Below are 23396 nucleotides of genomic sequence, written 5' to 3' on the forward strand. Positions count from 1 at the left end.
GATATTCTCACATTGAAATGAGGTAGCTTGTTTGGATAAACACAAAAATGTCTGTCGTATAAAAAAAGCCTTGAACACTCATACATGCCACTGCCTTAGCTTTTATTGTCTTTTAAGAGACCAACTAAATATACCATAGTTTAATGGATGATTTATTGGATGAAGATACCATTTCAATGTACCTGTTGATTGTTGTTTGTTGAATATGTTCAACGGAAATCAATACACTAGTTCTCTGTGATGGAATATGTATCTACGGGTTATGGCCTATTCAAAGATGTTACCGTTTCATAAGCTATTATTTACATACTCTTAATTAAAGTTTCAGATATAACTGTGGTCTGCTGCGCAAGTACTCTCAGCAGTATCGAAGAACTTGAAGCAACTTGACTTTCCTCAATCCCCTCAGTGTTACACAACGGTACTGAAGGGCTCTTAGGATGCAAACAGACACAATGCACATAAAAACACACACAGGCCCATATTACCTTCTCTGCACATGAGTGCACACCTACACACTCTGTGATTCTTTGATCTAAACAGACCACTCACATCGCACCGTAATCACCGGAGGGGAACGTAAACATCAACGACGGAATGACACAATCATAAGACCTAGAAATGCGCAGAAAGTCTATAATGGCTTCATGATGGGTTTCACTAAATGTATTGTGAATTGTAAAATCCATGTGTCATTTGAAGACGGCCGAGATAATCTGCCGGCATAAGAAATTTTTACTTCTCAAAACAAACGCAGGTTCATCCAACACACGCATGGAAGACTTGAAGAGGGTGATCGCCAAGGCAACCATCGCTGGCAGGACTTTCCATGGTCCAAGGTGATCTTCGTCATGATCAATAGCGGAACATACAAATAGCATAGGCCCTCAAATATCTACGGCATGACCTATAGACGTAAAGATCAGTCGGCATGTGGGAAGTGTCCAAGGGCAAGGCCAGTATCCAAGGGCAAGTGTCCAAGGGCAAGGCCAGTATCGGATGGAATCTCTACCAGAAAGGAGGCATCCTACACATGATTCATGTGCAGGACAAATACCCCCTCGGTGCAACCAACAATGGAATGAATACTATGCAATACTATGACCTCTACAAACCAACTCCTCCTCTTGGCTAGTTGCGTGTCACACCTCCATTGGACAACTTCGGCAGCCAGACTTTAAGAGGTATTATCTTACCATCCGATGCAGTAGAATGCAATGCCGATACTAGGGAATATAATACAAACATATTCCATATTGCCATAGCTTGAAACAATAAGAACTTGTTATACATTACTATTTGATACATGAAAAGCACCCTGCCTGCCATTTTAATACTCGCAAACAAACCTAAACACACAGCATGTTAACATTTTGTGTTTCCTTTTTATTGATTAACAGGAAAGTAATCAATCAACACAAAAATAAAAGAAACAAAAGAAAACACAGCTCAGAGTATCTAGCGCACTGAAGGAACGGTAGGTGAGTGAGCCACATGTACATGTGTGTGTGTCGTGTGTGTCATGTGTGCGCGCGCACATGAGGCCAAAGGGCTACGTGGCTACGTGGCTACGTGGCGGCGTGCCTGCGACTCATTGTCCGACCTGTCATCTGTGGTTCTGACTCATCGCTTAACCTTTGGGAGCATGTTACTTAGCACCCCACCACCAACACCACCACCCTGCCCCCCCCCCCCACAAGAGAGAGCCCAGGGAGCTTTTAAAGAGACCCTGAGGCAGCTTGGATTCAGTACCGCCAGCGAGACACCTGTTGCGTTCGTCAATGGAAGTGAAACGTTTGGTGGAGGGTGATATGCAGCCAGTCAACGCTATGGTGATCAGGGGAGGTTGATCTAGACTGGCTCTCAAAAGGCGGCAGAGTGCTGTGCGCTGATGGGACGCGCATTATCATAGAAGGAGGGAGATGAGTAAGGTGGGGCGGGGAGGGGGGGGGCATGGTTTGTGGTCGGAGGCCTTATGAACAAATTAAAAATGCCTCGGAGGCAGGGGAAAGCAGTGCAGCACCGTAGACATCTCCAAACAAAATGTCATCAAGGGTGAATACTATGAATGATTTGAAGTGGCGCTATGGAGGGGGTTACAGAGCTCTTCTACGTGGGCCGCTGTGGCTGAGATTGGGGGCTTCTGTGAAAGACTTGAATGCTGCATGTAAAGGAAGGCACTCTGAGAGAACACAATGACCCAGGAGTTGGGTCCATCTGGCTGCTCTACTTTACGCCCCGATGGAATCACGGAATAGTACATTAGCCATAATATAATGGAGCATCGGAAAGGGTGACGGAGCCGTGCCAGTGTGCATCTGACACACTGATAGAAAATAAATTACAATGGGGAATTGGCCTGAATTTTAACCAGCTGACGGTTAACAAGGGGAAACCCAGAGCAAATGACTGGGCTTTGACTGTTTTACAATGAGGAATAGTACAGTATGTTTATATTTAATAACAATCAGACATTATCTTCATTCATTGTATTTATATCATATATTTTTACTGCTTTACATAGTGAGTGTGTGTGTGTGTGTGTGTGTGTGTTGGGAATTTGATCTTATTGATAAAAAAAAAAACTAAAGGACACTCAATTTAGTGCAACCTAAATGAACCAAATAACTTGATATTAATATACCAGAACCTGGGCTTTGTTGAAAAGCATTTTTAACAACGTGCCCTGAATCATGGTGTTGTTGGCCGATGTTTTTGGTCGAACCCAAACTACTTTTATCTATCAGAGTATAATGTAGTCTGCGGCGTTGATGGAGCCGCGCCCAGTGCATTTAATGATTAAATGAGGTGGAGCTGCCAATGGGCTGACGGAGGTATGAATTTCAGGAAAGAAGTGTGCTGCCAAGGGGTGTGTCTCATTTCGCCCACGCCTAACACTTGGGTCTCCAAAGTGACTGTTGGCAGACTTCCCCGCTCCTTGGGGTCCGAGTTACTGTGTCAGGTATTTTTGAATGGGCACGTGGCCAAACACTCTCTTTGAGGGACGGCCAAGCGCTGCCGACCAAAGTGTGTCTGGAGGTCCAGATCTCAATCTTCATAAACACAACCAAAGTAGCTCCTTGTGTCTGGGAAGAGCGACCAGCGCTCTGTTTCTCAATGAGAGACACACAGGAGCCTCCAAGCCGGTTCGAACCATCTCACCTTCTGCAAATTACACGACTATACATCCTTTCACAAGTGGGACACCGTCGCGTTTCGTTCCGTGGAAGGGGAAATGGTTGAGTTTGATCCAGGAGGACGCAAATGTTTACTTCTAATGCCTTGTCTGCAGAGCAAGGGTGTGGCATGCAGAAGGAACGAGAAGATGTGGAAACGGCGACCTGTCTGGGGTGAGGGCACACGGTAGAAGGACAACAAAGGGCAGGTCACCATGCGGAGATATGATTTGGTATGTTTGTGCGTTTTTTTGTGTGTGTGTTTGTGTGTGCTCGTGCAGGCATGTGTGTTTGCATGCAGGTGTGCGTGTGTGTGTGTGCGTGCGTCCAATGTGTGAATATGGCATGGAGATATTGGCTATGAATGTATGTTGGGGGGGCCAGCACTGATATGTGCTGTACACACAGATATGAGGATTTTTTAGATGTAATACGCATACACACACATACACACAAAAACACAAACACAAAACCATCGCTGACAAACACAAAACACTGAATCAAGGTTCACTGTTTGTTTACCACCTTGTGCGCTTGTGTTTTTCCAGCATTTAAACAAATAAAGACAAATATTTTTAATATTGCATGCAGAAATGTAGAAATATATATTTTCTATAGACACAAAGGTCCTATTTCACCTCCCAACAGTGGCAACAGAGGGACTTACATACTGTCCACCAAGTTTTCCTCTCAGACTCCATAATGGGTTGCCAAGGGACTCCACCAACCCCATATGTGGCAATGGCTTTCGCAAGAACCAGATACAAAGATCTCCAGATCGATCGCTGTAGGCCCTGCCACACCAATTAACCCACTCGTTAACACCACTGCCTAACAGGGGTTTGGGGGGGACGTACCAGCTCTTGAGGAGACACAATGTTGAAATGAGTCCTTCCAATCCAGACTCTCTAGAAAGAACACAAACATAGAAAGCGCTGCACAGGCTTTGACTTGGAAGATAAGGAAGTGTGGGGTGGCCTTGGGTTTGTGTTGTGTTGTGATATTGATTGCTACTCTTCAGCACGGTACCTTTAGTCAACCTATTGTCACTAAACACATTGGGTCTCAAGTCCAATCCACAGACAGTTAATCTTGTAAAGAACTAAAATTCCTCTTGTCAGCAAGCCATTAGGCTAATATGACAGTGCCACTGTGTGCCACTGTGTGACACTGAGCAGTGTCACACTGTGTCAATTCTCTCAATGCAATTCAGATGAGATGACTGAATCCTTCTATCCAGGTGTCTGCATGCATTTTATCGGATGTCTTTTTACTTGATAATAGGTCTTGAATGTGCTCAACCGGTTATTTTGAGGGCAGTTTTCATCACATCAAAAGTGAATTAAGGGATGTCTTCTGACAAGTAAGTGATATCTATCCATCCATCAATAGCCTGCAATGGCAGTTCCTAGAGGTTTGCAATAATTTAAATTAAATTGAATTTCCACCTCTCAAGCACCAGGTAGGATTGGTTGAAATGATCCCCAGGGCATTTAATACGTTTCTTGACTAATGACCAGCTCCAGCAGGACTAGAAATGAATGCAGATTGTGCCTCAGAATCCCACGTGTCACTCAGCGTAATGTGTTCATACACATAGGACAGAGGAGGATAGCTTGGGAGGAGCTATGCCGATGCAGCATAGTCGGTTCTGTGACTGAGGCCCGAGGGCCGTCGGTCCCGTCAGCAGTGCATGTCTATCCAATACAAAGCAATGTCACTTATCTGCAGCGCCTCACACAGGCCTGTCAGCGACGGGGCAGTCTCCCAAGGTTTCTTTAGCCGTCTGATGGCTGCGACTCGGGTGCCATATGGGCCCGACGTGATGACTTTCCTTCTGGGACCACTCTGCATGAGAATGCGGTGGCGCCCGCAAAAACCGGTTGTGCAGTTGACCAATGACGGACACCGCTGTGGTGCGCAATGAAGACAGGCAAATAAAAAAAATGTTAAAATCGGCACTAGCCCGCAAATGGCAAAAGCAATGACACACAAATGACATGCTGGAACGAGCAGTTCAATGAAAAGGAAAAACGGATTCAGCGCCATTCCAAAACAAGGTCCACAGGCGGTCTACATAGATCTACTCATGCGCAGGGAAGATTTGATTAGGGTTCTGTGGCACCAGAGCATCATTGAGATGGATCAATAGAAGCAGCTGTGTGCTGCAGAAAGATGCTTTTTTCCCTCACTCTGAGCCGAGGTTGTTTTATGTCGACAAACCCTGACGACAGTCTCTTCCGATGTTACAAAGTCAAATTCAGAAATAGGAAGTACTCCCAGTGGTGTACCTGAAAAAGAGGGGACAGTGAAACCTCGAGGTATGGATGATTGTTTTGTTTGGATTTTTTGAGGGGAAAGGGGAGTGGGGGAGGGGAGGGGTGGGGGAGACTTGACAGGTGTCAATGAGCTTCAGGACAGAGGTGAATAGATCTTACAATAAAGGTACCTGAAACCCTACAAGTTGTCAGTGAGTAACCTGTGGCTCATCGATGATCAGCGCTACTCTTGCGGCCTTGGAGAGATGAAAGGGTTTATTTTTAGGTTGAAATACCATCTTGAGGTTTTGGCATAAAAATAGCGACAATGTGCAATTTGTGAAAGCCTTAAGCAAACTGGATATTCAATGCTACAATGAACTGCAAGCCGTCTTGAATGCCTGGGCCTTCCAATCCACTTCCACAACTAATCTGTCTGTTTCTCAGAGTGCAAGGGATGTATTCTGGTGGGCAAAACGGCTGTGTCAAATTATTCGTCCATTTAGCGGAACCTTAAGTAGGGTGGGGTGAGTTTCTCGACATTCTCAAACCAGAAAACTAGAGGCTGGACTTGGTTGCATTTAGAAATGTCAGGTAATTTGTCTTTCAGGGATGAAAAGGCAGCCGTTGGGGTTACCTTCAAGGAAATCAATGAAAGAGTGGATTTGATAGGAGGAGGAAAGGGAGGAACAACGTTGAGGGGGAAGGTAAGAAAACAAGCACTGAGTGAAAGAAGTAAAAAATCTGCAAAGAGGAATGGATTCTTGCTGCAAGGTAAACGTCGGGTGTGACTAAAATAAATGTATTCTTTCACAACTGAGCCTTTAAGCAAGCAACATGGTATGTGAGCACCTAAGCTCCCAACCTATTTTTGTCCCATTTCTAGCTGTGAAAATGTTGGCTGCTTCCACACAAATTGTTGTTCCTCAATCCTCATCTGCCAGTTGTACCAAGGTCCCAGTGAACAGTGCATTTTGTAGTAGTTTATTCATGGCTCTAACATTACACTAATGGACATCTATGATACCTTAACCGGTGGGACTGGGTGGGACATAGCTACTCATCAAAACAATATCTACAGCTTATGTTAGCAATCTCTTGCAACCACCTGACCCTATCAGCAGACGCCAAGTTAGGTCCCGACACCAAAGTTGGGAACCACTGACCTGAACCCTCCCTCACTTGCTTTGTAATAATGACATGCGTGAGCTGTTGTGTTAAATATGTGTATGTTATGTTTGTCGGGCCAGGTATATGCTTAGGGCACATTATCGGGGTTGTGGATGATAAAATAAAAGTAACAAATGAGGCAACAAAAAACCCAGACATGTTATAAAAGTTATGATTCTTCTGGTTCTTTTAGAAAGCAATTCCACTGTCTTAACTGGTTTCCCCATTATTCTCGTTCTTCTCCGTTTCCAACACACCCACATAGATGAATGCCAATCCTTTGTGCTGTATTATTCGTGGCAGGGCGGAGGAGTTATGATTTATGTCCAAGGCTTGCCTAAAACGACGCATTCACGGCCCAGATTGTTGGGTTGCCGTGATAAATGTCCCGTAAACAGACACTTCCAGCCAGTTAAACGTGCTAACTCTCCATTTCCACTGGGCCCCTAGACAGGAACCGAGTGGGCGCACAGTGAGTGGTTCACCGATGCTCTCCCATTTCCACATGAGAGCCAACGCATCGGTGGAATCACACCGGTGGTCCGAGCCAAAGTAAAACAAATGATCCTTTCATCTCAGTTCTCACAAGATGAGAAAGAAAAAAGCCAAGGCTTTTGTGAACAGTGTACGCACTGTGCTGGGTTTGATTCATCCCTCAGTTGCTTCAACTTAGCAGGTGACACCGTCTTCCGTACCACGATGAGTCACAACTAGGGCTGAGCGATATGGCTGAAAACTGTATCACAATATAAGTGTTTCATATCGGTCAATATCGATAATTATTGTTAAAAAGTTTTTTTTAAAGGACCAGGAGAAAAATATGAACGTAAACAGTTTTATTTTAAACTTAACCTTCCCCTGATTGTAGGCAGACAGGGAAAAGGAATGTCAACACAACCATGGAAGACTCAAATAAATATAAACATAAGTCTGAATGAAAATGAACATCACAATGAAAACTTGTGCTACAAAAAAAGTGTTCTAAAAACATTTGCAGTGTTAAATGTAAACATAAGAGATGAGATCATGAGATCACTATTGCATTACTTGGTAGGTGGATTAAAGCTTATCTTCAACCTGGAGTCCCTAGAACATGGAACATATGGATGTCATTGTTGTTGGGACATGGAAATATGTCCAGTACTGTCATGAACCATCATCCATGTTGTAAAGATCGCTAGTTAGCATGTTTGCTAACTAGCGATTAGCGCCTATTAGCGATTTTGTTGTTATGCTTGCTATCCATGTTATAACGAAAATGCCTACATTAAACAGAATAATGATAATGCCATCAAAGGGGGAAATGGGACATGGAGATATGTCCACTACTGTCATGAACCAATGCTGGCCGCGGCGCCTGAGATCTGAGAAGAAATATCTTCATATATATTATTTACAATTTCCTCACTCATTGCGGTACTCATCTTTCGTTTCTCACATCGCGCTGTTTCTGTTATGAAACACACGCAAGACGAGATGGCGCAGCCAAACCTGATACTGTTACATGATTGGCCATTGGCCTGTCGCTCCATACGTTGCTCTCCACAGGTATCAGAGGACGTGTGCCTTTGTTCATGCAACCAACCTTGCTTCGCAACCTCTGGTTCAAAGCGGAGCTAGACTCTTTGACTCTAGACTCTTAACTTCCAACGCATTTTCTATTGATATTGATTACGTGTCTATCGCAATACATATCGTTATCGTTTTATCGCCCAGCCCTAGTCACAACACAACGTACTGTGTGTGAGGAAACACTTCCTACCAGGCAAAAAGTGAAGGTTATTCAGAAGAGAAACAAACTCCCGAGAGAAACCGGAAACGGGGTGGACGCCATGACGCGACGCCATGTGCAACGGTGTCAGGCCACCTCATCATCGAGTGGTGATCACACTTTTTAGCATCTCCGTCTCTATCTCCGTCCTGAAGGCCCGCCCCGGTCCTGCCCCGCTGAGTCAGCAGAGGATCTGTAAATCACACCACCGCCGGGCTCAGCGAGACAGATAGAGTCTCCAGAAATAGGCGTGTACGGCCTCCCTGTCCGTCCTTCTATCTCCATCCGTCTCTATCGGCAGCCTGGGCCCATAGATCTCTAGGATTTCAAGCAGGGGCTGATGGACAGCTCCTGGGTGTCAAAGGTGGAAAAACAAGCAGATAAATCAGCCTGTGTTTAACCAATGTTCTTCTTCCTGCTCATCGCTCAGTGTGGGCCGCCCCTGACAGCTGTCGACCACCTCTCCTGATTTAGGCCTGGCCTGGGGCCATTAATGCTTTCATGTTGCATCCCAAGACCAGAGATCGGTCTGCCCTCACAGACAATGGCTTCGCCTGATGACCTGGAGTCCTAGTCTGTTATGTATGTATTTAGCCTCGCTGACAAACTGTAAAAGGATCACCTCTCTCGGGTAAATACAGGATTTATGACATCTAATGAAATCTGCTTTTACTTGCAATGCAACATCCATTTTACAGTCTCTGAATTGGATTACATGTAACAATTCCACACACAGAGGAAAAGGGGGTTTGCCTCATACAGTCGAACTACCTGGTAATAGTCACCTAATAGTAAACAAAAATTGCCTGCCTTAACCACAGCTGAGTTAGCCCTGGTACATTTCATCCAATGGCCGAAGCACTGACTAATCATTAACCAGCCCGATTGCCACGTTGACTTGGAGGACGTAGGAGGTACTAGTCACATCCTTGTAGTACAAACATGCATGTTCAATGTAGAATGCAAGCATGATCACCTGGCTCCGACCTCAGCCATTCATGACCTAGAAAAATAATTAGTGTGTCAATGCAATTTCAATGCAAATGAGAAGAATCTATTGTGTTGTCGATGTGGGTGATCCTTCAGACGGCGCCAAGTGAGCCAACACAAACCGAGAAAAAACACACGAGAAAGAGCCACCAGAGACGATGCAACCTCTAAACCCTTTAGGGCGAGCTCACCGCGCTATCTCCCCCTCCACAGGCCTCGTTCATCAACCTCCCCGCTGACGACTGCAGAGAGAACGCCGACCGGGGCTGGTGGGGTGGTGGGGTGTGATGGAGGTGGGGGTTAATGTAGGCTCACAGCTGCACTGTAGGTCCTCCGAGCTACAGGTGCAGCAGCACTCAGGAGTAACGCTCTTCCATTTCAATGACCTGAGGTTTTCCATTCTCCCAAGGCACCAGCAGCCCTGTACCTCTCTCCCCCCCCCCCCCCCCCAGCCCTCCTTCTCTAGCTTTGTCTCATCATCACTCTCTCTCAGGTCAGTGATTTCAGTCATCATCACCATCACCGCCACACGGAGGGGGCTGTGGTGTTGGGGAGGCACTGGCGGTGGTGTTGGTCAGCCCCGTTCCAAAGCCCTGCTCGCTGAGCACTTACGGCTCCTGGGCACCTGACAAAGGGCTTAAAGGCACAATATTCCACCAGCGCATTATTCTCTGCTGGGGAGCCACCGCCTGTGGCCTCAGCATGCGGCCATCTGCCTTCGTTGGGCAAACACAGGGAGGGTTTGAGAGGGAGACACTCAAATAGAAAAAAACAGTCTTATCAAATTATCTCTGGCCTTTTTACAGCTGCCTGCGACGCAGCCCCCCCCCCCCCACCGCCCACCCCCCCTGTCCCTTTCTTCTTTCCATCTTTCTCCCAGGCTAAACGTTTGTCTTTCCATTCATGGGTGAATTTGTATGCTGTTGGGATGGGTTCTCGGTAGCAGGCTGATGTCACGGATGGTAATGAGGTGGAGGGGTGGAGGATCACGGGGACAAAGTCCACGCCCGGCCTCTCTTTACCTTCAAGCTCCCTGCCTGGCCCCCACGGGGATACAACAGCCCTTTCCTTTTTTTCTTCACACATTTTTTTACAAATGCATTTATAGCTCGGATTGCTAATTTCACCAGATGTTTAAAAAAATTAAAAATCACGCAATTACCTGTATTTGTTTAGGTAAACCCCTCCTACCTGTTGAACAATGCAAACGCCACTTCTTTATCCCTGGCATGGGAGGGAATGGGGAACGGCTTTGTCTGTCCCTGGTGGTGACCCATCTGTCAGTTGACTCCTGCAAGGTGTCCCACTTTGTCTTTAATCTAATTGTCATCCGGGGGCTGCAATCAATGAGGACATTTATTTACAGGATGCCAGGTTGGGAGGGTTGCAAGAAACAAACAAGCCTGTTGGAAAGATAAAAAATCTGCGATTCTCCAGCACCAAAAAGGCTCAAGTTTTCACTTGAGGAACAGGTTTTCAAAGGATATTCAGAATTGAGGGAAGTAGCTATTTTTGTAGCGCAATAATTGTAAACAAGATCGTGCTGAATAACCAACCAGTAAGGTCACTTTCTGGAGCATAAATATACTGCTGACATTGACTGCGTTTACATGGACAACCTTAACCTGATTATGGACCTTATTCTGATTATGGTAATATTGCGATTAAGGTGTTTACATGAGTTATTAAAAGAATACTCTGTTCATATTCCCCGTTTTCATGTAGCCCAGCATAGACTGATTAAGCAGTGTTTCTCACAACCACTGAGAACAACTGCATTGACTTATTTATTTGTAACCCGAATGTTCCCACGATCCTGAAGTGACCGGAGGACGCTACCAGACCAAAAATAAGGGTTACATTTCCATAGCAATGCTCTACCCTATACTATAATTTTGGTTTTCTTATTGATTATTATGCTCACAAACAACTTTGAAAATATGAAACGTAAACGGTATCTGCTTGCGTAGCCTACAACATAACAAATGTGAGACTCGTGTGTGTCACGAGTAAACAACACGCGTTGTAAGTCACAGGGCTGCCAACTTTTGGGTTTTGGCCGGAGTGAGATTCTGTAGAATCTTGTAATACATTATAGCAGGGTCCGCGGGTGTAATTGTTGACGGGGGGGGGGGGGGGGGGGGGGGGGGGGGGGAGCAGTGTTGGATTGCGGGCAATCAGGATTGTTGACGGGGGGGTCTTGAGGTTTCTCCCGCTGTCTCTTACCGTCTGGGAGTTTGTAAAGGAACGAAAGCGTCTCAGCATTCTTTTTTTTTGCCGTGAGAATTTGGATGTGTGGCGTGTGTGCGTGTGTAAACAGGCAAAAGCGTGTGTCACACGGTGAAGCCGTGAGAGTTGGCAGCTCTGAAGTCAGTTTGTTGCCATAATGTGACTCAGTTGTCGGCTTGTCGCAAAATGCTGCGAATATTCTGAAAGGACGTTATAATGCGATTAAGGTGTATACATGTCTAGAATGCGCCTCAATAATCAGAATATGATTGGAATACTCCACATACCTTATTCAGATTATGCTTATTCCGAATATGACCTTAATCTAATTAAGGCAATCGGAGAATGGTGTTTACATGGCAGCGTCAAATTCTGATTAAGACCTTATTCCGATTAATATCGGAGTAGGCCTACCTATTAATGTCCATGTAAACGCAGTCATAGTAAAGCAAGATACACAATCATCCACTGAATAAATAAACACAACATAAAAGCCAATCCGCTATGATCTGAACAATTCAGAATAATCAATGTTTATCATCTTTTTTCTGGTCATCAAGGAAGCCTTTCCCACAAGTGGATTTAAACTCCATATATCCAAATCCATATTTTCACTCGTCAAGATAAAGAATGCATTATTGAGATCCAATCAGTGCTTGAACAGCGTCGAATCCGGCTGACGCTATTACCGCACCACTGGTGTTGCTCTACGCGTGCCTGAGGAGTGGAACCGTTTCACTGATACGGACAGCAATGCATGCATGCTTACCCTATTCAAAAAGAATACACTTGCAAAACAAACACAACGCCATGAAGTGTTCTCCGGCCCTTTTTATGTTCTGTTTTATTGAAACCTCTGCACCATCAAATATTCATAGGTTGCTATGGCAGCATAGCACAAAAGACGCATCAAGTTTGGGGCTCTTTTTCTGTTAAATCACAGTGACATCCAACAAAACCCCCCAAAAAAGCAGAGCTATTGCAGCACCTGCAGCTACCTTAGTTATGACTCAAGGTAATACAGACCCGATTTACTGCAGCTCATCTTTCAAACATACACTATTGTTAGGTTTCCCTAATGCACATTAACAATCAGGTTAATATGTTCTGTGAGACGGACGTTACAATTTCTAGAAACATGGCCCTTAAGTCTTTATGGGAGAGGACAGGTGTCACTGACAGGAAATGAGGGATGAGAGACAACACAAGCGTGCGTCAGCATCAATCACTCCCTCTTATAGGGCTCTCCTCTTCCAACAGCGTCCTCACTTTTATGACTCGCAATCATACTTGTTTGTTTATTGAGCAGGGACAAATACATTGTGCATTGTTTCATATAATATATCATATAATATATAAAGATCCCATGCATACAGGTTTCTAGTCAAGACTAATTTGCAACCCCTGTCCCTGATAAGGCCTTTACTAAAAGTTACATAAAAAAGTGACACTTGAATATGCAGTTTTTATTACTGTATGGTCCATGCCTAGTTGTTGCGTGACTGAGCCACACAGCACAGTGCCCACGGCCTGCCCACTGACCCATTGGTCGTTGGGGTCGTTGAATGCTGTGTTGCTTCGCCGTCAACCTCACGCCATCTCACCGTGAGATTGGCTCCACAGGAGAGTCACAAAACATTTGCTTTTACAATGAGTACAATCAATGTAAAGAAATAATGATGTAACGTTTATGAGTGACGGCAGTGAGGGCACGCTAGCGATCACAGTGGACGCGCACAGTGCTCCCTTTAACTCGGACGGAGCTGTAGGACGCAGCCGCCATTCATTATCAGGGCAGTGTTTACCAGTTGAAGGAAAAAGTTCACAGAACACTAATTAGACATGACTCCGATGGCTCCGGTCCAGCTGAATAGATGTCTACTTTACACGCATATGAAACGGGCCTGATAGTCCTGATGCATTGTGCTCTTAGAACAGGCTTATGTTGTTGTTACACTTTGGCACATTGTTGTTTACAAGAGAGAAATACCTAGACAGTTTTCAAATGTAGATTGCATCTAGATTCAAAAATAAATTAGAAAAGAGCTTACACAAAGGTTTCACCTTTTGCACCGCATCAATTGTTTGTGGAATCTCAGAGAATGAGCGAAGAAGAAGCAAAGAAGCTGGGTAACTATCGGCAGTGGGGTGACGGAGAGGCCGGTTAAGGTCGTTATCTGTTCAGCAAGCCGCAATCAGTAGACCATCATTGTTTGCCGCAACAGTTTAAGCTAATGGTATGGTTTAGTGCTAATGGCTAACTGCACCACTAGAACTTGCCCTCGCAGTTTTCCACATCAGATACTAGAAGTAAGAGGCTTAATTCAGTGTTTCCACTCTACTGAATAAGTGGTAAAGCTCGAGCCTGAAGTCACTGCATAATGGCACGCAAACGGGCAATCTCCAGGAGGGGCCCCCATTCCAGCAGGAACGTGAGGACATTTCCAAACCTAAACGTGTGGCATAGAGAGAATTCCCTCTGCATTCACCGCTGGCAATCACTTAATTCAAAAGATACGGAAACCCAAATTTAAAGTGGGCAAGATTCCATTCCATGGACTTGCGATGCAACAATGCTATGCAGGACGAATGCGAGGGGATTTTGGACTATCCAGGCGTGATCTACACGCCTGAGCACTGCGGAGCGCCAAAGGCATTCAAAGCATCCGGTTGGGCTAATGATTTTAGCCACAGGGGAAATTCCAGCGCAACCACCTGTTATTGAGCTATGCGATAGTCCTGGCCGCCTTAATAGAGGCTTACTAAGAGGATTATGAGAAATGACGGCTTCAAGAGTCAGATAGGCATGTAGAGCAACAACTCTTCACAATCTCTTTGATTGGGGAGATGGATAAGACGGCAACACATCCATCACGGTGGAGACGCGGGGGAGACGTGGCACAGACGGGCGCTCCTCTACCACGCTGTGTGTGTGTCTGGCAGATGTCTGATTATGGATTTCAATGCAAACCAAAGCAGGACTCAAAGATTCAACCATGAAAGTCAGTTCCACAGAGTTCCGTCTATGGAACGCGGCTCCTGAAGGCATTTCTGTCCATTAGGCAGATCCCTTAGATCCATCCATCGCTCTCCATCACTGTCATCGCCTCTCCAGAAGGGTGCTTTGGTCGGGGTTCCTTTCTGCACAGCGGGTGTACAGTGTGAGATGGCGAGACGTGGTTAGTTCAGTGAGGGCGGTCCAGTGTTTAGGTTCTTGATCCTCCTCCCTCGGTCTCTTTGCTGGGTCACGCAGTGGCCACGCCTGGTCCCCCCCCCCCCCCTGCCCCTCACAGAAGGCTGTAATAGGCCCATCAAGCCATCAAAATGCTGGCTGGTTCCAGTGAAGCCATCGCCACAGGGTGCGTGCGTGCGTGCGTGTACCGGTATGTGTATGTAAGAGGAAGAGGGTGTGGGGGAGTGCCTCCAAAGATGAGGATGGTCGCAGATGGTGCAGCCGTGGAGGGGCTCCCCACTCCAAATGAACAGTATTCCCATGGCACTGGCGTGGTGGTACCAAAATAGCCCACCGTTCCATCACAAATGCATAGGCAAACATGGCTTGAGAGCCTATGTGTGGGAGGTTTATGAGAACACACACAACACAGGTGTTGTCGTGTATTACTTGAAAAAAAAAAAACACAACCGTGACTACCACCAATCAGAGAGTGAGAACGGTCGGTTGAGGCGATCGCAAAGTGTGACATAGCCACTTGACGGGCCGGATCCATGCGATCCACGTGTGTATTGCAACACTTTTAGACATTGCACGCACGCGCACGCACGCACATGCACACGCACACACACACACACACACACACACACACACACACATGGTATTGAAGGGCCTCGTGGGCCGAGACTCACCCCACTGAAGAGGAGCCAGCTGCAGGTGCTCCAGGACCAGCTGGTTGAGCACTCCTTCCACGCTCGCCTCCCCTTGGCGCCGCAGAGACGGGTGAGCTCCTGGGTCAAGGACTACAACAGCACGGACGCCATGACGACAAGACACGGACTCAGGTTCACTGGCAGATCACTCAAGATAAATAAAGCAATGCATCGGAGCAGCAGAAAAGGGGGAAAGGTCCTCAAAGAGAGAGAAGGGAATAAGAGTCGAGCACCCTCCCGACACACTGGCCGGTGCCTCCGCAACCAGCGACGTTAACTCGGGAGCCATAGGTCACATGGATAAAGAAGGGGCCCCTTATGAGAGAGAGAGAGAGAGAGAGAGAGAGAGAGAGAGAGAGAGAGAGAGAGAGAGAGAGGGGAGTGGCTGCCATGGTTACCACCGCCACCATCCCAGGGTTAAAAGTCCCCACGTTCCATTGGCCTTCTTAAAAGCCTCTACCTTATCCACCTCGCCAGACATCCCTCGCCCAATATAACTAGCGAGGAGTGCTGGAGAATTCTCACAGTAATAACCTCACACAATGCCTGTGTCGCATTGCATCAACACAGGGTGCTGACGCACAATTGTGTTTTTTTGAGAGCTAAAATAAAATTGATATTTAATAAAAGCGACCACGACTCTTCTGGCGGCTGACATTGCCAAATCCAATATCCATCGTTTAAAATCAGACCCTATTGAATCAGTTTGGTCAAATGAGCTACCACCGGCAAAAAATAAATACAGTCTGCAGAACATCCCTGTGCATGTAATATAATTACAACCCTAGCTAATACAATAGTCTTTACTATTCAAAGCCTCATCAGAGAAACATTTTTCTGAACCATTACTTTGGGCAATTATCATTAAGGTTATGCAATAGGCCTTGCGAACCTTGCGGGAAGGAACGCAAACCATCCCCCTAAAGCACACACAGAGACACACACACAGACACCAACCCACACACACACACACACAGTAATGTGTTTGACGGAAGGAAATTCTCTTCTTGTGCCAAGACTTAATGGGGCCATTATTGGCATGTCGGAGAACCATTACTATGTACATGTGAATGAATGTATAGCGGCATCACGATGTGATCCAAGGGTTTGGTTGGGGATCATTTCCAACATGTTAGTTTGGAATTGACAAAAAGAGAAAATATGCTAAAGGGAACCTTAACAAAATCACACTCCCCCTCAAAGAGACCAACATTGACACATGACATCCACACTTTTACGGCACGTTGAAGAAAAGGCATGTGTGTGTATGTGTGTGTGTGTGTATAGAAATACGGTCCAACTTGTGGAAAATCAAGACAGTTAACCGTGAACAGGTATGAAAAACGGTATGAATCATTTCAAACAAACTTTAAGGATTAAAGTGATGATAAGTTTGATGATGATTTTGATAACACGAAGAATCACGAATCAATTACAAAAATTATTGCAATCTAAACCCAGCTCCAAAAAATAGACCTGCTTCTTAGCCTGATGCCCCCAGTGCCCATATCACATAAACTATGTTGTTTGTCCTGTTTAGCTCTCAGGGGGGAGAGGAAATGTGTGTGTGTGTGTGTGTGTGTGTGGGGGGGGGGGGGGGGGGGGAGGGCTGAGGAGAGAGGTCATGTCGGCATTGTGGCCCTGCTATTGCAAGACATGATGGCCGCGATTAAAAAGGGTAAATTCTAAACATTTAAATCCTACGCAGTAATAAAACAAATATTGCTGCTACACAGCCATTAGTCTGATGGTGTGTCACGATAACGGAATCAGTGATCATTTACACAGCTGACATTTGCCATAATGAGCAGTGTCTCGAACTCCATATTGGTGTCCATTAACCTTTGAAGTGGATTATGCATGCAGAGAGGGAGGAGAGGGAGAGCAGGAGGGAGCAAAGAGAGAGAGACGGCAGAATTACAATGAGATAGAGTGAGACAGAACAGACGAGAGAGTGAGAGAGAGAGGCAGAGAGAGCGAGAGCGAGGTTGAGGGTGACAGCAGAAGTAATTTGCAGAAAATATGGATCTTTGCCGCCACGTCTGCTTTGACAGATCCCAGGGCACGAGAGAGTTGTAAAGGGAGGAATGATTTAGCCCATGATTTCTAACTCCCACTGCTTTAACCAGTGCTTTGCAAAAGGCACGCGGCCGGGGCTCTGGTGTCGTGGAGTGTTCTGTGTCTCACCATAAACCACCTCAACATATATGCTGCATGTGATTATATGTATGAGGAGTAGAGACATATATCAATGGTCTGAAGCTATGGGTGGTGACAGCGTTGGAGATGGGGAGCATGTGACTTGAGTGGCATTTGGAGCCACTTGATCACCAGGAAAAGGTCAGCGTCATTCAAAACAACCACCGGTGGGATGGTCAGTCAAATTAGATGGAAAAGGAACAGAACGTAATAACCCTAAAGGATCATCATTTTATGCTTGTTTTTCTTGTTATTTGTGGGACAAAAAGTATTTGTTTTTATAAATTTTAATTAAATGAAATAGAAATTTGTTTTTTTTCCCTTGATGATTTTGATGAATCGTTTTAAATGAGCTCATGGCATTCCAATCTGTATGATTTGCAATCGCTTGGAAGGGCACCCTGGCCTGTCCATGTCCTTGCCCCAGTGTGTAGCAACATGTAACTACAGGTACGGGGGCCTCACCGGTGGCACACCACAACCACCCCTCTGCTCCATCTCATCACTGTATTTACACACCGCAGAGGGAACTTGGCTCACTTCTCCCCCAGAGGGACGAAGATCCATGCTTCCATTGGTCTCTCTCTCTCTCTCTTTCTATTTATAGCTGTCATTTCGTCACCACAGTATGAATAATAGTGGAGGCTGGTAGTTATTTAGGTTTTACTCTGCTTACAGCGAAGTTAGTGGTGTGTTATTTCTAGGAGTGACGTGCCCTTGAGGTGCCGTTGGGTGTTCTCTGGTTCATTAGTATAATTTATTTTAACTGAAATACATTGTACATTTTTGTTACAAAATGAATTAATTAAATTTTAAGAAGAAAAATTGGACGCTGATTGTACCAAAGGGTTCAGGTTTCAGTTGGATCTCAATGCTGCGTAATCAGACAAAGAACTCAAGAACGGTGATACAATAAAGAATAGATGCTCATCTCAGCCTTCAGTTGAACTCTGCGGCACAATAGCACGGACAGAGTCAGCCGCTCTCTGCTCGTGTGAGGAGCTGGGACAACAGGGAATACAGTGCCCATGTCATTTGCTAAGAATGGGGGTTATAATGGTTTCTCAATGGAATTTATTATTCATTCATCAACAACCCCCAATCACTGGCCAGGTAAATAAACATGGTGTACTGGCAATGGTCACCATCAACTAGTAGTACTAGATCTTTTTTTTTTTTTTCTAACCCTTCATTTATTTATTTATTTTGTATATTTAAAGATACTCTGACTACAAGAAACTACATTTCATATAAGAGGCAAGTGGAATATGCTCTGAAGGTATAAACCACTTCATTAAGATATCATAATGGGAATATCTGATCACCTAAGTGCCAGGAGGTTAGCAGATCCATCTCACCAAATGTGGGCCCAAAACACTGCTTCTTCCCAATGTTCAGCGGGCATCAGCAGCTTCTCTTTCCCTCAAAAAGAGAAACACTTTCTCACCTAGAAAATGTTTAAGCTACCTTTCTGGACCAAGCTGTTGGTTTCTTACCAGATACAGAAAGAGGATGAAACTCATTCGTGTTTACAGATTCCATTTCTGACATGAGCCAAAGTTGTGCATGAAGCCAATTATGCAGTTTGTAATCAAGAACTTCATATATTATGAAACACATTCAATTATTTTGTCAAAGAAAAAAAGTTTAGGCATGGCCACCAGCCAATCTTAACTCCTATCATTAATTTCAGAATGCGGTTACCAGCATACCGTTACCATGGTAATCAAGAGGGGAATCATACGGCACAACAGAGTCATGAAGGACATGGACCAATAGTATAACCCATAATATAGTAGGGTATGTTACCTTTACACTGATGACACATGACTGTATGCATCTACTTGTCAACCCTCATTAACATGATCATGTCAGACCTTTGACGCGTGCATCACTCAACACAACCTCTGTGGGGGAAACATGGGCGGAGACACGAGGGGGAGAGAGAGGAGCAGGATCCAGAGGCAGATGACATCAAATGATGGTGAGAGGTCAAAAAAATAACAAAGAAAAAAAAAAGGAATATGACTGAGAGCCCGCGGTACGGTTATTACGCAATCACAGCTCTCCCCGCAGACACCTACCTTAATCATCTTATACACACACCACAGAGTCAGGGTATAGTGCTTCACCACACACACACACACCATAGAGTCAGGGTATAGTGCTTCACCACACACACACCACAGAGTCAGGGTATAGTGCTTCACCACACACACACACACACACCACAGAGTCAGGGTATAGTGCTTCACCACACACACACCACAGAGTCAGGGTTTAGTGCTTCACCACACACACACACCAGAGTCAGGGTTTAGTGCTTCACCACACACACACACCAGAGTCAGGGTTTAGTGCTTCACCACACACACACACCAGAGTCAGGGTTTAGTGCTTCACCACACACACACCACAGAGTCAGGGTTTAGTGCTTCACCACACACACACACACAACAGTCAGGGTTTAGTGCTTCACCACACACACACACACACACACACACACACACACACACACACACACACACACACACACACACACACACACACACACACACACACACACACACACACACACACACACACACGGTTTGTGGAGTGCTACTCCATACGCTCCCCCATCTGTCCCCTGAGTGAGGACCCAGCAGGTTCCAGCCTGCCGAGAGGCCTCCAGATGTAGCCTGTACAGATGCCTCCTTGAACGAGTGTAATCTCGGTTTTATTTTCCATCAACGCCAGACATGCCGCACCGCACGGACGATGTTTTCGCGTAGGGGCTTTGAAATGACCTACAGCTCACATCCCAGCCAATGTGATCAATCATTGTTTGTCTACTATATGTTATCACCTACATTCTTACTATAACTTTGTTGTTCTAATTTATGCTATCATCATCTCCGCCCCTAGTGGCCCCTATTGAACCCCCAAATGTCTTACCGTCTTACCGTGAGGAGCTTTAGAGCAGCCTTAGGGTTAGGAGGTGATGTGAGTGTGGGGTCCTGGGCTAGGAGTTGGGTTAGACTTTGATACAAGCTGATATTGAGGGCTATACAAACACAATGGACACAAAACAAGGTGCTGTTGGTAAAATTGAAGAGCTATAATTTGAGTTAAATTTGTTGCTTGTTCCTGAAATGCCACAGCCACCTGTCAGCTCTTAGGGAGTGAAATGCGCGAGTGAAATCAGTCGCACCTGCCTCTGTATGAGACGATTTTGATTTGAGCCACGCTTCCGGCTCATACCTGACCAATCAGGACTTCTCTTCCCTGATTGGTTCGCTGAATCCATCGTGCCTGTGATCAAAGGTGCCATCAATGGCAAAGAAATGAGGGGAGGGGGCTGGAGCAGAGAGGGAGGGGGGCGGGAGCAGAGAGGGAGGGGGCTGGAGCAGAGAGGGAGGGGGCTGGAGCAGAGAGGGAGGGGGGCGGGAGCAGAGAGGGAGGGGGGCTGGAGCAGAGAGGGAGGGGGGCTGGAGCAGAGAGGGAGGGGGCTGGAGCAGAGAGGGAGGGGGGCGGGAGCAGAGAGGGAGGGGGGCTGGAGCAGAGAGGGAGGGGGGCGGGAGCAGAGAGGGAGGGGGGCGCGCTTCCTTTTCCAACTCTTTTCTCTGCGGCTGTTTCTGCTCTCCCCCTCACCAAACTCAAACCGTACACGCAGCACCTTGGACGGCGGCGGCGCCGTCTAGTGAGACGTGGGCGTGGTCAGTGAAAGGATATGATGATCCAGCAGAGGCCCAGCTTGCTGTTGATCTGGCAGCCCTGGGCGCGCAGGCGCTCCTCCTCCAGCTGCTTGGCGCTGGCGTAGCGCTGGGGGTCAGGCTCCCGCTGGGGCAGGCTCTCAAAGTCGATACGGTCCACCTGGATGGCCATCCTGCGGAGGGGGGAGAGGGAGATGGGTCACAGCCCACCCACTGATACTGATTTGATTTTTGATGCTTTAATATAGAGTGAGATACACTGGAAGGTATGGGAGATACAGGTAAAGACATGCAGCAAAGGAACACAGGCAGGAATCGAACCCGGGTCGCAGTGGTAAGGACTGGGCCTTAATGGTACGCTCTCTACCCGGTGAGCCACCGGGGCGCCCCTTGATTTTTGGAGGTTAGCACTTGAAACACAGAGTTATAAATAACTGAATAAGACGCTTATTTATTCATGTGTTATTTCTAAAGTGGATCTCTAAGCTGAAACAACCCCATTAGGTAGGCAGGCCTAGGCATCAAATCACACCTTCCCAATATCAGATACAAATGTTTAACGGCGTGTGTGTATGAACAAAATTGCAACAAAAAAAATTAAAACACGATGTTCTGAAACTTTTTGTCTTTCTTTGGTTCCATGTTTGGAAGACAACAGCCGCGGTTGACAACCAATTGTTTTTGCATTCCATTCATATTTCCAAAGGGATCGTATATGGCTCACATCAGAGCATCAAATCAAACATTTAGTAATTAAAAAAATGCTTTTATGGACTAATATATATACTGAAGGAGAGTAATAATGAATTCCTAAATGATTTGCCTGAGCACTGATTAGACGAGGGACAAATCCTCCTTGTTCAAACCTGTAAGGAAGCCATCGGAATATTCTGCTCACAGCTGTTCAGGACCCAAAATGGGAAATTGGATTCTTTGTTTATGAAAAATGAAAACTGCTCTCCCTTTTTCTTTTTTTTCCCGCCATGTCACTAACATCAGGCCCGCCCAGATTTGTGTGCCTTGGCAAGAGTCCAGCCAGACACAACTGCATAATGCATCCAAATAGACAACACGTCTAGACTGCTTTGGTGTTAGACGGTGCTTTTATTTATTTGATCTATTCCCAGGAGCCGGTCAGCACATGGAGGTGACGAAGCATCCCCAAGACAACTTCAAGGTTTGCCCTCACAGATCCGAGCCAAGGTGAGGGCGGTGGTTAACGGTCTCTGAAGACTTCCTCCAATCACCCCGTGTCTCTTCATTCAGTCAGGAAACGTACACAGCGGCTCATGCGGAAGGTCTTTAATGTGCTGAATGGACTCCTGGAATCAATGCACATCTCTTTGCCAGCTTCATCATTTGCTTTCCCGTGCGTTGTAAACTGTGATCAATGTGGTCTGAGTAAATCTGCCAACATTTATTCAGACATAAAAACAAAACGTACGTGTGTGACTGTGTGTTCGGGGGGGGGGGGGGGCATGATGACATTTAAATTGCAAAGATATTTATGTCAGCCCATGGGCTATGCTTCATTGGACCACAGCAATGCACTATAACTCACCAGACCATCAACGCCAACAGCCCCGATTTTTTGCAATGAACATTTTCAAGTGTGCTGTCCTCCCTCCCCCCCATGCACTATGCTCCATTCTATTCCAGTTGCCAGGGAGTGGGAAAACATCCATGTATTGATCGCGCATGTGTGTGTTGTGGGATCATCTCTTGATTCTAGCCCTGAGGACTGGTCTTGCAATGCAGAGGGACTAGGATGGATCAGACCCAATCCAGGTTAAGTGCAGGCAGAGAGAGGCAGAGAGGCAGACAGAGTGACAGACAGAAAGAGAGGCACAGAGGAGAGAGGTTTTGTTTCTGTAAGTTTGTGCATGCGAGGACGCTCCTCACATGGGCACACATACCAGAGAGCCACGTGACCGAACGAGAACCCGAGGAACTGCGGCACCGCAATTATCCTCTCCCAGCCTTCCACAACAAAAAGGAGCGCACATTAAAAAACAATTAGGAC

General features: G+C 46.1%; 1 protein-coding gene across 2 annotated transcripts in view; it reads right to left on the reverse strand.

Moving 5' to 3' along the window:
* Positions 1-23396, reverse strand: part of trappc9 (trafficking protein particle complex subunit 9) — a 149757-nt gene that overhangs the window by 26019 nt on the left and 100342 nt on the right. Inside the window, exons 20-21 of one of the 2 annotated variants that reach the window (XM_084484762.1) lie at positions 21393-21546; positions 15459-15549 (exon numbers count right to left, since the gene is read on the reverse strand). In XM_084484762.1, the coding sequence (XP_084340888.1) occupies positions 15459-15549; positions 21393-21546 (245 nt within the window). Of the gene's footprint in view, positions 1-15458; positions 15550-21210; positions 21547-23396 lie in introns of those variants that run through there. The other variant, XM_084484761.1, reaches the window with a different exon arrangement.

This window comes from Micromesistius poutassou (genome assembly GCF_964030765.1).
Source record: "Micromesistius poutassou genome assembly, chromosome: 20".
Classification (NCBI taxonomy): Eukaryota; Metazoa; Chordata; class Actinopteri; order Gadiformes; family Gadidae; genus Micromesistius; species Micromesistius poutassou.